Raw genomic sequence first — 14031 nt, forward strand, 5'->3', positions numbered from 1 at the left:
CAGCACCTCTAACAAAGCACCAGGGATGGATAATCAGCTTTAAACTCACTTGACTCATCCAAAGGTTCCGCGAGATGCCAACCCTGCTGCAAAACCAGGAGGAGCCTGTAAAACCCAGGTAACCAAACGTGAACCTGAAATGGCCCATCTGAGACCTGTGCTATGCACAAGGTACATGGCTCGGCCTGTGTCACGGATGTCTGAATTAGCTGGGCACACTGGAGTATGCTGAGCAGCCAGCTTTTGTGTGTATGAGTTTGGTGGGCTTAACGGACAATGCTTAGGCAGATACAGACACGTATTCTCTTCCACCCCTCCCCGAAGGCTTTTCATTATCCAGTCACGTAACCCTCTGGGGTTATTCATTTCAGATATATGTACTAGGGATGTGAAAGTGTAACTGTGTACACCATTAACCCGTGAGCCTGCACTCCTCCGTTAACCTGCACACTTACATGCAGACTCCCAGTACACACAGCGAGGTGGCTTAAAAGCCAGCTCCCTACGAGACGGATGTAATAGTGTAGTCCATTAACCAATTAACTGAGAAGCAAAAGCGATCAGTTAATGCTATAGACCACACGCACCTACCCCCTTGCCAGTAAATTTTTTAGCAGGCTGGCCAGCAGTCTGGCTCAGTTCCAGCTCGTGCTGGGTCCAGGAACTACCCCTGCTGCGACTCTGCATTTCAAGTGTATTAGGAGCCAGGCGGGCAGGTAGCCTGGCTCTGTTTCAGCTCAGGCTGGGTCCAGGAGCTCAGATCCTCCCCTGGACAGGGGCTGCTGCTACCCTGCACTGCTGCCTCTGCATCAGAGGCAGCAGCATAGAATTGCAGGAGGATCCTCGGGAATGGGGCTGAAGTGCACTGGCTGCCAGCCCCACCCCTGGGGACTATAGAATATTTGAGTAACCGATAAGCATTCATGAGGTTAATTAACTAGTCAATTAACCAATATTTAACAGCTCTGCCCCATGCACATTGGCTCCTGAGGAGCTCCCTGCCGCCCTGCGAGTAAGTGCTGACGTTTTCAGCGGTTACGCCATTACTTAAATGCACTTTAACATCCCTACTACGTACAAATGAAAACAGCAGCACAGGAGAAGACTGCACTCGGCCTGACGTCTGTGGGTGGGCAGGAGAGTTCCCAGAACTGCCCTGCCTTATCACCCCTCCCCAGTCAGAGGGGCACTACTCCTGCCTGGTCAGCGCAGAGGACCTGACCTCAGTGGATGTGCCCTGGCCTTGGCGGTAGGTCAGGGTCTCCGCATTTTGGAGATGAACAAACCTCTGCGAGGAGGTGATTGCAAACATCCCCCTGCCCAAAACAGGCTGAGAATCCGGCAAAGCCGTGAGTGATTGTGATGCCTGGACAGCAGGGTGCTCAGCTGGAGACACCATGCGGGGGAGGAAGTGCCTAGTGTTTGCCCTCTGGAAATCAGGCTCCTTCCAAGAGCCTCACGTTGAGGACCCAAAACTACAAGTCGCTTTAAACCCTGGTGTCTCGTTTTACTCTAGGAGGCAAGTTTCCCTTTAGAAGGCCATTCCCTAGCCAGGCCATGGGGTTGGCGCCCCTGGGAGGCGCTTACCTGTGTTTCTTAATTAAGACGCACTCTCCTCCATCTTGCGGGTCTAGGTTGTAGATGTACAGGTGTCCGTCGGACGTGGTAACTAACAGTCGTGGCAGCTTCTGAATCCTATTCAGAAACGAAGCCATGGATCTTGGAGCCAGTAGGGCACCATGGTAGGGATGCAGCGCATGAAATTACAGCCCATCCCTTCCACGTGTCTGCCTGATGTTCCTACCTCGCACACCCCCCGGCCCTATTTACCCCATGATGGGCGGTGCATACACTGCACCAGAGCAGGTTGCAGGGGAGGCCAAGCCTGGGGCGTGCCCTAACCCATCCAAACCCAGTTACTAGTCATGTCGACACAGCTTTAAAGGGACCCCATGGGTTTGCACTGGTGTAACTCAACCAGTGCAGACTGGTGAGTCAACAAGACCTACACGAGGACCCAGAGTTACGGAAGGGCTTTGCAGGGGACCAAGTCTGTACCTAGCCACATCCCCTGAAGGACTGTGTAGGAGGTACCCTACATGCAGTAAATGCGCCTTCAGCAAACTATTACACCACCCTTTTCTGCCTGCCCAGCTGATTGCTAATGTGTCACATGAGGAAATTGTCCGGTTGCGTCTGTAGCGCTCTCTGCCGGCAGAGGGGGTGAGGAATGCAGCTGCTCTTACGTACGTGGAGAGCGTGCAGATGTTCCTTTGTCCAGATACGTTCAAGCGCACGGTGGCAAAGGCCCGGTCCTGGTTCATCATGTCCGATACCTGAGCAGGAAGGTAGTTGGTAGCAGCCATGAACATCTTCCCCATGTAACCACTCCAGGTGGGAGGCTCTTCTGGCCGGCTGAGGGTAACAAAACCAGTCAGTGGGGCGAAGTGCAGTGGCTACTATATCTAGCATCAACAAAACAGAGACCATGGCTAGTTAGAACGTGCATGCTCATCAGAACAGCGGCACACGGATCTGCCTTTTGCTGGACTGTGCAAGCTGACTCACAGGCTTTGCAACACCCCCGTTACCTAATACAAATGATTTGCTTGCACGGAGAAAAAAATGCCGTGCTGGTAACTTCTGCAAGCCTTCCCCCGCTTGCGAACTGCTGAGAGTGACTTGCAGGATTGTCGTGCTAGATACGGCCAGAAACACGCAACCTGCTTGAACGTAGGCTTGCCCAACTAATTCAAATGGCCTCGGCCAGACACAAAATCTACTTCCCCACCTTCGCCTCAGGGAGGACCATGATTAAAAATTAACCCTTTTCTTGCCTGGCCAGAAACCCCAATAAGTTACTTTCCCTGCATGTTTAGCACTTCGCAAGGCTCACTCGGACAGGAGGCCTTTAGAACAAAGGGCCTGTAAGTACAGTGCAGCGCACAGATCAGCATCAGGCAAAACTGACGCACGGAGAGGCAAAGCGACTAGCCAAGGTCGCCCAGCAGGCCAGCAGCAGTGCAAAGAACAGAGCTCCAGGGTTCCTGGGTCCCAGAGCAGTGCTTGGTCCAATAAGTCACTCCCCCCCTCCACAGCTGGATTGAAAACTGCACCTCACATCTGAGCCGCGTGGGGGAATGCGGCTCCAAGGACGGCTCTCTTGCTGGGGAGCGAGACCACAATCTGAGCCACAGAACTCTGCCCTTGCAGCCGCCTGCGGAAGGCCCCCAGCATGACAGGGGAGCTGTCCTCCGGTTGGTACGGCTGCTAGGGGACTGTCTGCAGACTCCAGCGGAAAGGCCCCGTTTGCAAGCCCCATACACACCCTGAAGGCCCGCTGCTGGATCTGCTCTGCAGGGAACAGCCGGGTTCTGCTAGTCAGACTGAAACCCTCCCCTTGCTGGGGCTGACTCAGCGAGCAGCAGGGCCAGCAAGTTCTAACATGATGTGACCACAGGGGGTGGAAACGCATCCAGCAGGCAAACTGCTGAGACCTCATGGCCAGTTCAGGGCTGTGCTGCCTGCAGCACGTCTCTTCCCCCTGCCTCCAGCCGCACGCACACGGCGGCTCCGTGGCAACACTGCTTGGCTTTGCTATAGCAACTCGGACGTCAGCGGCATCCGGCGGAGGGGGACCCTTGCTGGGAGCTGGCCAGACACTGGCAGGGAGAGGTTAGCCTGACATGCTTTCCAGCCAAGAGTGGGGAGAGCGCTTCCTAGCAGCCAGTCCCCTGGGATACTGAGCTGAAGGGTTAGTCTGACCAGTCTCACTGAAGGGAAGGCATGGACTAAGCCGCATGCTAATGGTTGTGTGGCAACTCCCCTTGTCGAGACGGGGGGGAAATGGCGGAACTCAGAGCTGAGGGGCCGACAACATCTGCAGGCCACTGGGCAAGGTGGGGGGGCTGCTTACACACCTGGAAGGGGCAGGTCTGGGGCATCCAGCCCTCAATGCTGGGTCCCGCCCGCCCACATTCCCATGGCAATTTAAGGGGCCCCAGGCACTACCACTGCACAGTAGCAGCAACAGGGGCCAGGAACCCAGCATCCCTTTTTAACTTAGAGACACCTGCCCTCTTTTCTCCCTCCTCCTCCCTGGCCAGTGGGCCTGGCTTAGAGCCACTCACCTGTCTGTGGTGTGTTCCAGTTTAAAGATGTGCACGGTCTCAGTGTTGCTTGAGGCACACAGGAACTGCGAGTCCATGCTGAACACCAGCGAGCTAATGTTCACGTACCTGGGGCAGAGAAAAGAAGGGGCGCGTCACTCCGCAGCAGCCACACCGGGCCATCTAGAAATCCAGACTCAAGAGGACCCAGAGCGCGACAGGCAACCAAGGCTCATGAGCGAGACACAAGAGTGTCACAGTGGGCCGGGATATTGTCGTAGCCAAGACGGTCTCCCAGGACAGGGCAGTTTTTCTTCACTGCGCTGGCGGACCTAGAATTTGCAGCATGCACTGATGGATCCGCAGCAGCACTGGGATCGGGTGCAGAGGGGGCACCCGGCTCTCACAATCAATGCTTGAGCAATCAACATGCACCTCGCAGCACAGGACCTGGCTTTACGTGCGTGCCTCTTCTTTAAAACCAGTCGGGAAAAAACTACGTGGACAGAAAGCAGTGGAATCTGGCAACCCTCTGGGTGGGAAACAACAAACAAAGTGTCTCGGGGACAAATGTTCCCGCTAATTTTTTCCCATTCGTGTTGGAATAAATTTTATTATGTGCACCAAGGCATGTATGGATGTGCACCACCAATAGAAGCACATGCTGTGGGCCCTCTGCTAATCAGCTGGGCAGCACCGACTCTCACTCATGAGCTCAGCTTGCAGGGGACCCTGGTCATGGCTGCACACACAGAACCCTGATGGGCCGCATGCTCAGCTCTGACCCAGAGACTGGAAAGCTGGTGAGACGTTTTGCCCAACTAAGCCCTGGCAGCATCGTTTGACCATGTTTTTTCCTGGTCAGGCTAAATACAACCCTAGGAGGGAGACATGGCCCCGGCCCTCATACTAGGACAGGAGTGGCAGAAGCTCCCTAAAAGTGTGTGTGTGGGGGTTACCAGTGCCCAAACCATGGCCCTGCCCTCATGCCGCCCCTTCCCCTCCACAGGCCCCCCCCACACGCCACCCCTTCTCCCCCACGCACACAGGGGCCCCGCCCTCACACCGCCCCTTCCCCTCCACAGGAGCCCACACACACACACAGAGGCCCTGCCCTCATGCCACTTCTACACTTGCAGGAAGATAGACGTTCTGGAGAAGGATCGTCCAGTGTTCGATTTAGTGGGTCTAGTAAGGTCCTGCTAAATCAAACACAGAGGGCGCCCCCGTTGACCCCAGGACTCCTCATAGTTGTGAGGAGTAAGGGAAGCTGACAGGAGAGTTTTTCCCATCGACCTCCCACTGCAGGGCCGCCCCAGGAAATCAGTGCAAGGGACGTCGACTCCAACTACGCAATTCTCCTCTCTGGAGTCGCATATTTGCATCGATTTTCTCCACCAGTGTAGATCTGGCCTTAGTCAGTGCAGTGGGCCAGTTACAACGGTGGGAGCTACATTTTAGGGTAAACACAAAGTTAGGTCGAGGTAAGGCAGTTTGTCGACCTAACTGTAGTGTAGACCTGGGCACAGTCATTTATGCCTGGACAATGTGGGCATAAAACCCAACCAGATCAGAACAGGTAAACGGTAATACCCACTTGACCCAGATATACAGAGACCTGATTCTCACTTTAACGATATAACTATTGTGACTTCATTACATTAAATGGAAATTCAATAACCTTTCCTTTCGAGGGGAGATTATGCAAAAAAGAAAGAGTCAGTGTATCCAGTATGCCTGCAATTCTCTGGAATCACCCAGTTTTGCAAGAGACTGAACTGTACCACTTAGCTTACCAGAGACAAAAAAAGGCGGGGGCCATACACAGCTATCACATTCTTATAGAAGGACAGTAACATATGTCGAAGCAGCTATGGTCTTACATGGTCAAGAATGCCTGCAGTGAGAATGTATTGAACGGGCTGTTACTTGATTCCAGGACATACTTGTCAACCATTTTAAGGAGTGAACTGACCTCTTCATTCCTCTTCTGAATTCATAGAGTTTTTGCCCATCAGGTATGGAAAACACACGGATAACAGTGCCCTGTAAAAATGCAGGATAAAGGTCATGCAGCAAGCGGGGCGAGCAGAAACATGCCCCTTTTCTGATGCTTTCCCAGAACATGCAAATGACATTCCCACCCTCCCATCTGGTGCAAATCCCAACTGTGTTTCTTTCAATGGTCTCCCTCACCCCAGCTTTCCTCTTCTTCTCAATCAATACTGGAGGCTTCACTGGCATGAAACAGAAAGGTTCCACTTCCCATAAAACAAGCTAACCCAACCACTGGCTGGCTCTGTGGATCCTCAGCAAACCTGCAACCCCACGAACACACAGGCATTAAGGAGACGCTAGTCACAGCGGGGTTCTCGCTCACTTTTTCCGACGCACTTGCTAACTTCGAGCCGGTGGAGTTGAAGGTTAGGGCAGCCAGAGGCCCGTCGTGGGCAGGAATGGTGCAGACTGTTCTCTGTTGGTAAAAAGGTAACAGGAGGATCAACCAAAGTGCAAACCCCCTCCTCTCCCACACACACCTGCTTTCCGGCGGCTCATTCCATATGTCTTTGGGCCCTCAAGCAGCTGCGTTCTACCCTCCATCCATCCCGTACTTTGGAATGTGGAAATACTAGGTCCCAAGCAATTACACTGTCTTTTGAGCCTACTTCTACGTTCAGGACAGTTTCTATGCTTCCTTCCACCCACCCCAGCTCTCCTCCTACCCACCTACCACAGCCACCGTGCCCAGGACTTACAACTCCTCTGGCAGCTGTGGGTGCCCAGCCTAGCTTCACACCAGGCTGAGAAGATGTGACTGCCCTTCTACCTTGCTCCCTTGGGCTATGTCTACACTCGCGGCTTCTTGCGCAAGAAAATGTCCACACTGCCATGTGCGAGCTGTGCTTTTGCGCAAGAGCATCCATGGCAGCGTGGACACTTTCTTGCGCAAGAAAGCTCTGATGGCCATTTTAGCCATAGGGCTTTCTTGCACAAGAAATCTCTGCTGAGCGTCCACACTGCCCTCTTGCGCAAGAGGGGCTTACACCTGTCAAAAAAAGAGCATAGCTCTTGCACAAGGAGCCCCCTCTTACCACGTTGCACTGTAAACTTACTTGCGCAAGAGCAGGCGGGCAATGAGGATGCTCTGCAGATTCTTGTGCAAGAAGCCGCGAGTGTAGACATAGCCTTGATGTTTGGCACCTGCCTGGGCACAGGCAGAACTGAACTCTGGGGACAGTTCACGCTCTGCGAAGCTTTTAATTTACCGAACTTTACCGATTCCTGGGACTTTATCCCCGGGAAACCCTGGCAAGGGAGGACTGAGGATTTGCTAATCATTTTCACTATATGCCTCTCCAAAGCAGTTGATGTGACTTGCTGGCTTTTCTCTCTCTGCCTTGCAGCTCCCTTCGCCCTATAACGACCACACATTTCTCCCCAGTTGCTGAGGACGCAGGGCATGAAGGCTGCTCTCCTTGCCAAAGAACTAGACCATAAACACACTGATCTTAAATTCAGTACTTTCACTCTGAGCCCCATGCCAGATAATTAGTTGAACCACGTGCTGTGTCTGGACAAGGAGGGGTGGAAGATGCCCCCAATATTAGTGGTCGATTTCTGTGCAGCATGGTTATGCGGATGGGCTTTTCTCTTTCGTTCGAAAAGCTCTGCCGGGCATTTCTGAAGCTTTTACGCACATTATTTTCCATCCGTGTCAGTATCTGCATGGTTAGCACACCTACCAAATTATTTCCGTCGTACAGCATGATCTCCCCAATAGTCGAGCTGCCAGGGTACGCCACGTAGGAGTTGGAATGGTTGATAGAAAGTGCACATAAACCTAGCACGGCACGAGGCAAAGAAAAACGTGGTCAGGTAGAGAGTGAGCACATGCCATAAAAACAAAACGGGTGCAGCCCATGACTGAAACCCTGGAGTTCCAGCTGCATTGCTTCACCGGAGGAGCGTCCAGCCACGCACTGTGGGCTGGAAATCACTAGGAAATTCCTGGACTCTGGTGGCACCTACTGGCATGTGCGGGTAGGGCTCGCTTTTTCCTCGATAGCCCTTTTAAAGAGGCTTCTTTCTCCCCCTTCATCTGAATTACCAGCCTGGTAACTGATTGTCTCCAATCACCCGCAACATTTCAAAGGGCTCTTATGGGTCCCCCCTCACCACGGAGCCAAGCTCCTCACCGCACAAGTGGCCCTCCGTCGTCTCAGTGGGCCATGAGATGGTCGTCTCCAGGATGGGTTCCCGGGATAGGGCAGTTTTGCTCACTGCGCTGGCGGACCTAGAATTCGCAGGGTGTAGCAGCGCTGTGATTGGATGCAGTGGGAGCGCCTGGTTCTCACAGCCACTGTTGCAAGCAACCAGCACCCACCTTGCGTCACGGGCCCTTGCTTGGCGGGTGTGTCACTTGAGTAATATCGGTAGGAAAATAACGACGCGGATGAAACCCAGCAGAATCTGGCAACTCTGCACATGGGCACCAGGAAACCCAATGTCTCATGGGCCGCACACAGACCCCTGATGGGCCACAGATACCCTTCCCCCCAGCTGCTGTGGCTGCTGCTAGAATGCAGGGGACAGCTGGCCCCATAAGAACCTGCATTTCTGAGCAAGCGTCAAACCTCACGGAGCGCTCCTAGGAAAGCGCCGCACGTAGGGGAGGCTGCAGCGTTCAAGGCTAGTTGTGATCCAAGCAGCTTGTGCGTGCAGCTCCCCAAACAGGAAGTGCACTTCCCCTCCCTGCACGCTTCACGGGGCCGGTCATGCCAGGATACTGCCGTGGGAAAGGCCCAACAGCCAGACAGCATTAGCAGCAGCTATTGTTTCAGATCATTGTTTAGAACGGAACAAAAGCCCTGGAACTAGAGCAGCATCCAGTAACGTGAGCTCTCCCGTTAGCAATCCAGGGTATTGAGACATTGCCAGCCCTGCTCTGCCTCACGCTGAGGTGAGCAGCAGCCAGATAAACACAGTTCCGCTGCTGTCCAGTGTAACACACAAGGCAGCTGATAAAGCCCAAACAGTGGGATTGTGTCACGGGGGAAGGATTTTTTAAACCAGAGTTTTTTTTAAAACTAAATGAACATAAGAACGGCCAGACTGGGTCAGACCAATGGTCCATCAAACCCACTGTTCTGTCTGCCGACTGGCCAGTGCCAGGTGTCCCAGAGGGAAGGAACACAGCAGGTAATCCCTCTCCTGTCACTCATTTCCAGACAAACAGAGGCGAGGGACACCATTCCTACCCATCCTGGCTAATAGCCATTGATGGACCTAACCTCCATGAATCAATCTAGCTCTTTTTTGAACCCTGTTCAAGTCCTAGCCTTTACCACATCCTCTGGCAAGGAGTTCCAGAGGTTAACTGTGTGTTCCAGAGGCTAAAGTGCTGATAAAAGGCCAAGGAGACAAGGAGCGAGTTCCCTCAAAAGGAAGGCCTTTGCTCTCAGTCATTACCGGTTAAAGGCAACAGCGGGAGACTGTTTCTTACCAGCCTGGAGAGGACTTCGGATCTAGGGCAGTGGTTCCCAACTGGTGGTCCGTGACGGTACTGTGGGGGCGGGGGCATGTGGAAAGTTTAACACAGAAATTATCATAAACGTATGGAGCCTCTCGTAGCCAGCACGTCCTTCAACCCACATTGCTTCCCACGGCTCGGGAAGCAGCGGGGGCTGAAGGATGTGCAGGCTGCCAGCACAGCTACCTTGTTTGGGGTGGGGATGTAAAATTGTAATAGATTGAAAAGGGGTCTGTATGCTCGAAAAGGCTGGGAGCCACTAAGCTAGAGAGTCTTCAAGCTGAAGAAGCCAGGCTAGGAGTCAGTTGCACCCTGCTATTAGCCTGGCTAGAAGACCCAGCCAGGAAGCCAGGCCTGGGACAAAGAGCAGCACCACTGCTGCAGCAGAAGAAAAACTGGTCTGATGTCCCCTCCTCCGGGGCAGCATAGTCTCATCTCGGCGGATTCGAGCTACCCAGCGAAGCAGACGTGGGCCCAGACTCTGGGTGCTGCTCAGGATGGGGGCAGAGAGGGCTAGCCCCATGCTACCTCCGGCTGTCTGATTCCGGGGATCAGCTCAGGGTTTAGCGTCACTGAGCAGGCGGGGGGCTGCCCAGAGCACAAAGAGGCGGCAGGAGTCAGGGGGAGACTAATTGGACTTAAGAGCAAGGTTCAGTTTCATCGGAGTTCAATAAACCAGCACCCAGGAAGGAGAGTTAGTCGAGACAGGAGAGCCTCCAAGCAGTTACTGGGGAGCTGGGCGGGGGAAACTGAGGCAGCAGCTGGGCTGGATGCTATAGTCCCCACAGAGAGAGAAGAGGGAAACAAGTCAGAGCTGTGCTGAGTTCAAGCCTGCAGGCAAATGTGGCTCTTCCGTACCCCAGACAGTCCTACAAGAGCCTGTGAGAGCAGAATGTCCTGCCAGGGCCATTACACCGCTGAGCCACTGACATCATTAATAAAAAGGCAACCGGCCTACTTACAACCCGCCGCTGATGCGATCTCGTACCCGCACTCCAGCCCCAAGCACCGTGAACTCTGGAGGCCACTTGCTGCCTCTGCTAGAGATCCCCCTCCGTGGCTGGGGGGAGTCACTACCCTTCCTGCCTCAGTTTCCCCCAGCCTGCAGAACAGGGCTGTGCTCCCTCGCAGTGACGGCAGAGAGGACTGGTTAGCAGCCTGCAAAACTCTTGGGAGATGAGGAGCACTCGGTGCTCAGTGCTAGCAGCACACCATTAACCTGTGGCTTCTAAGACAAGGCAGCCGCACAACAGCAGCAGGCCTGGGCGTGCGTGTCTCTTGTGGGATATTTTTGATCGGCATCGAATTATAGTCGAAGATTTAGGATGTTTAATCCTCAGCAAGAGGCCATCTGTTAAAAGACAGAAGTAGGTCGTGCTGGAGGGCCAGGCATTGTGTTCCCAGGATGCCAAGCAGACAGGCAACTCTTCCACGGAGATGGCTCTGCAGCTGGGGTGGGCACGATATGGCCCATGGGCCATATGTGGCCTGCCAAGCCCTTTGATCCAGCCCGCCCTGCGGAGACCCCGAAGCAGGGCGGCCCTGGACCACGTACCAAAATCCTGGAGTGGCCCCTTCCCCCTCAAAAACGATCACCCACCCCTGCTCTACAGCGAGAGATGCCACCACCCACGGCAGTGACAGCAGAACCACGTACACAGGAACCCGCCACGAGCAGCCGCCGCGGACTCCTCTCCCCTCCCCTCGCTCAGCTAAATAGCGGCTGCAGAGCTGGATTTCCCGGAAGTCGCACAAGAGGGGACTCTGCTGCTCCCTGCCCTCCACTGGCACGGAGCAGTGTTAGGACACGGCCAGGCTCTATGGGAGCTCAGAGAGGCGAGCTGAAGAAGTGCATTCCCTCCCGCTACTGGCCACCCCCCTCCCTGCCCAGACAGGTCCCTGGCAGAAGCCTAGTTGCAAGGGCTTTCCACCATGCTACAGGCCTCCCTGGCTGCCGCAGGCCTCTCTGGGCCAGGGTCTAAATACAGAGTTAAAATCAGGTGTCGAGCGACAGGACCGCATGTGGAGGCGCAGAGCTATGCGGCTGACTCGCCCGGGGGACAAACACAGCTGGGTCTCCTGTGCACAGGAATGCAAAAGGCTGGGAGCGTCTCTGAAGCAGGATTGCTAGAGGAAAGGGCAGGACGTCCTGAAGCTAGACGTGCTAATCCTCCCACTCAGGAAGGATCCCAGGAGGGTAAAGTCTAGGTACGGTCCCTGCAGTAATCCCTTTGCTGTGGAAGAAGAAAGGCAGACTCCAGGAAGAGGAGGGAAGTATGTGCTGCGTGTGGGCTGAGTGAAGACGTGGGAGAGGAGCGTGTCGGGGCCACCTGATTGTATCGATGAATTTAATTACACGGGGGATTTTTTAAGTGGTTGCTGGAGACAGCGGGCTGCCTGCTGGAGGTCACGTAAGCTGGATGCTGGGGCTACCTCAGAAAGACACATGCAGCCTGGTTCCTGCAGCACCACGGTCTTCAGCTAGAAACCCCAATACTTCGAGAAGAAGCCCCTTTCCTTTTACCCCATACCCATATCAAGCAAAGCCAAGCCAGGTCTGGGCATTTCAAGGCTGCCTCCTACCCGTTGTTGGACATGCTATTACAAGGGTGTTGCAGCAACATAAACGCAGCTAGACTGAGTCCTAGCAGTGTTGTCAGAGTTATTTCCATGAAGTTATTTCCTTGGAAGTGGGTGCCGTTCCCCCAGTCAGCTGTGCCTCCTCTCCCATCCCTGGTTCCTACTCCTCCAGCTCTGCATGGCCAAGGCACGACTCCTCTCACATGCACAGGTCCCTGGAGAGATTTACGGTCTTCAGGGCCTTTCTGGATTCTCAGCACCCAGCTAACCCTGTTAGTAAGAATGCTGGGGCTGGCTCAATTTCAGTTCTTAGAGACGTTTCAGATCGGCAGAGCTCGGTGCAGAACACCCAGCTTGTCATGTGTTCCCTTTGATCCAATCTCCTTTGCTTACCTGTTGTATTCGGCGGTGTCTCCAGGATGGTCTTCAAAAGCTTCATGTCCTTAATGTTATGAATGTAAATAGATTCCTCCAGGCAAACAATCAGCCTCTGCAACAACACAGCAGATAAGTACACAACTGCAACCTATTAATGCCCCCTGCACCCAGACTGAAAACATGTCAGCAGGTGCCAGTTATGTTGGTCTTTCCCAGCAAAGTTTACTCTTGCACTCAGGTCCTGCAAGCTGAGCGCGCAAACCAGGCATCTCTGATTGCCAGAGTGGCTAATGAGAGCGGGGAGACCTTTCCTCTCAAACCCCTTGCTCCCGGAAAACTAGGTTTGCACACCACAAAGAGCCGCCTGCATTCCGTTCCACTTTGGAACCCGGATGACACACCCTGAGCGTTTTGGCCTTGACCTTACCGGGGAGTTGATTTTAAAGAGCACTCGCAAATGCACCGTGCTGTGCGGTTGCCAGGGATTATCTGGGAGCAGCTTGAATGTTAGCCACGATGGTGGTCTCCGAATAGCCCAGTGTTTCGTTCCTGCCCCACTCCAGGTAGGCTTTTCTTTTTAAACACTTTCCCCTTTGTGGCCCCTTTCACATCAGGATCCTTTACAATCCTAACAATCAGAGCGGGATGCGCTCGTTTCCCAGCTAATCGACTCCCGCCACAGCCCGGCGCGGCTCCCTACAATCCACTCGAACGTCATCCTTGCGATGGGACTCCTCCCGCTTTCCAGTGCGAAGCCTCACAGACCACCGCAGCAAAGGAGCACCGGCTGCTTGTGGGGGATTTCTGACTCAGCATCTGGGAGTGGGAACCCAGCCTCTGCTCCCCACTCCAGAGCGGTCTAGACCAGCAGTTGGCAAACGTTTTTCTCATGACTCAGTGGAAGAAAATGATTGATGTCTGTGGCCCACCATCATTATATCTTTTGACGAGAGTGCGGGCTCCGGGGTGGGGCTGGGAATGAGAGGTTTGGGGTGCAGGAAGCGGCTCAGGGTGGGAAAGGAGATTGGGGTGCTGGTGACTCCCAGTCAGCAGAGCAGTGGGGACTCTAAGGCTGCTTCCCGCCTGTCCTGGCACCTCAGACCGCGCTGTGTCCAGGAAGCAGCCAGTAGCCAGCCTGAGTCCTAGGCAGAGGGGTGCCAGTGGCTCTGTGCGTTGCTCCCATTGGCTGGGAACCAGCTCCCATTGGCCGGGAACCAGCCAATGAGAGTGTAGAGCTGGTGCGCAGGGGGAGGGCAGTGCGTGGAGCCCTGTGCCCCCCCCCCCCCCCCGCTTAGGAGCTGAACCCACTGCTGGCCACTTCTGGAGTGCAGTGTGGTCCGAGGAGAGGGAGGAAGCCTGCCTAGCAACCCCCATTAATCACCGGGTCAGCCTACAGTGATGCGACCCATCACCTGACATTCCACCACCTATACT

The 14031-nt window shown here is 54.3% G+C and overlaps 2 protein-coding genes across 9 annotated transcripts in view; one reads left to right on the plus strand and one right to left on the minus strand.

Moving 5' to 3' along the window:
• The window catches only part of ARSG (arylsulfatase G), a 147242-nt gene that overhangs the window by 106594 nt on the left and 26617 nt on the right, over window positions 1-14031 (plus strand). For 2 of the 8 annotated variants that reach the window (XR_012896915.1, XM_075903981.1), the window contains one exon: window positions 4-1594. The exons of the other annotated variants lie outside the window; for them this stretch is intronic. The gene's annotated coding sequence lies outside the window, so the exon portion shown is untranslated. Of the gene's footprint in view, window positions 1-3; window positions 1595-14031 lie in introns of those variants that run through there. 8 annotated transcript variants of the gene reach the window in all.
• Window positions 1-14031, minus strand: part of WIPI1 (WD repeat domain, phosphoinositide interacting 1) — a 44860-nt gene that overhangs the window by 10972 nt on the left and 19857 nt on the right. The window contains exons 4-10 of the mRNA XM_075903985.1: window positions 12613-12709; window positions 7853-7950; window positions 6490-6582; window positions 6085-6155; window positions 4131-4238; window positions 2251-2415; window positions 1588-1695 (exon numbers count right to left, since the gene is read on the minus strand). Of these exons, the coding sequence (XP_075760100.1) occupies window positions 1588-1695; window positions 2251-2415; window positions 4131-4238; window positions 6085-6155; window positions 6490-6582; window positions 7853-7950; window positions 12613-12709 (740 nt within the window). The remainder of the gene's footprint in view (window positions 1-1587; window positions 1696-2250; window positions 2416-4130; window positions 4239-6084; window positions 6156-6489; window positions 6583-7852; window positions 7951-12612; window positions 12710-14031) is intronic.

The sequence above is a fragment of the Pelodiscus sinensis genome, chromosome 20 (genome assembly GCF_049634645.1).
Source record: "Pelodiscus sinensis isolate JC-2024 chromosome 20, ASM4963464v1, whole genome shotgun sequence".
NCBI classification, from domain to species: domain Eukaryota; kingdom Metazoa; phylum Chordata; order Testudines; family Trionychidae; genus Pelodiscus; species Pelodiscus sinensis.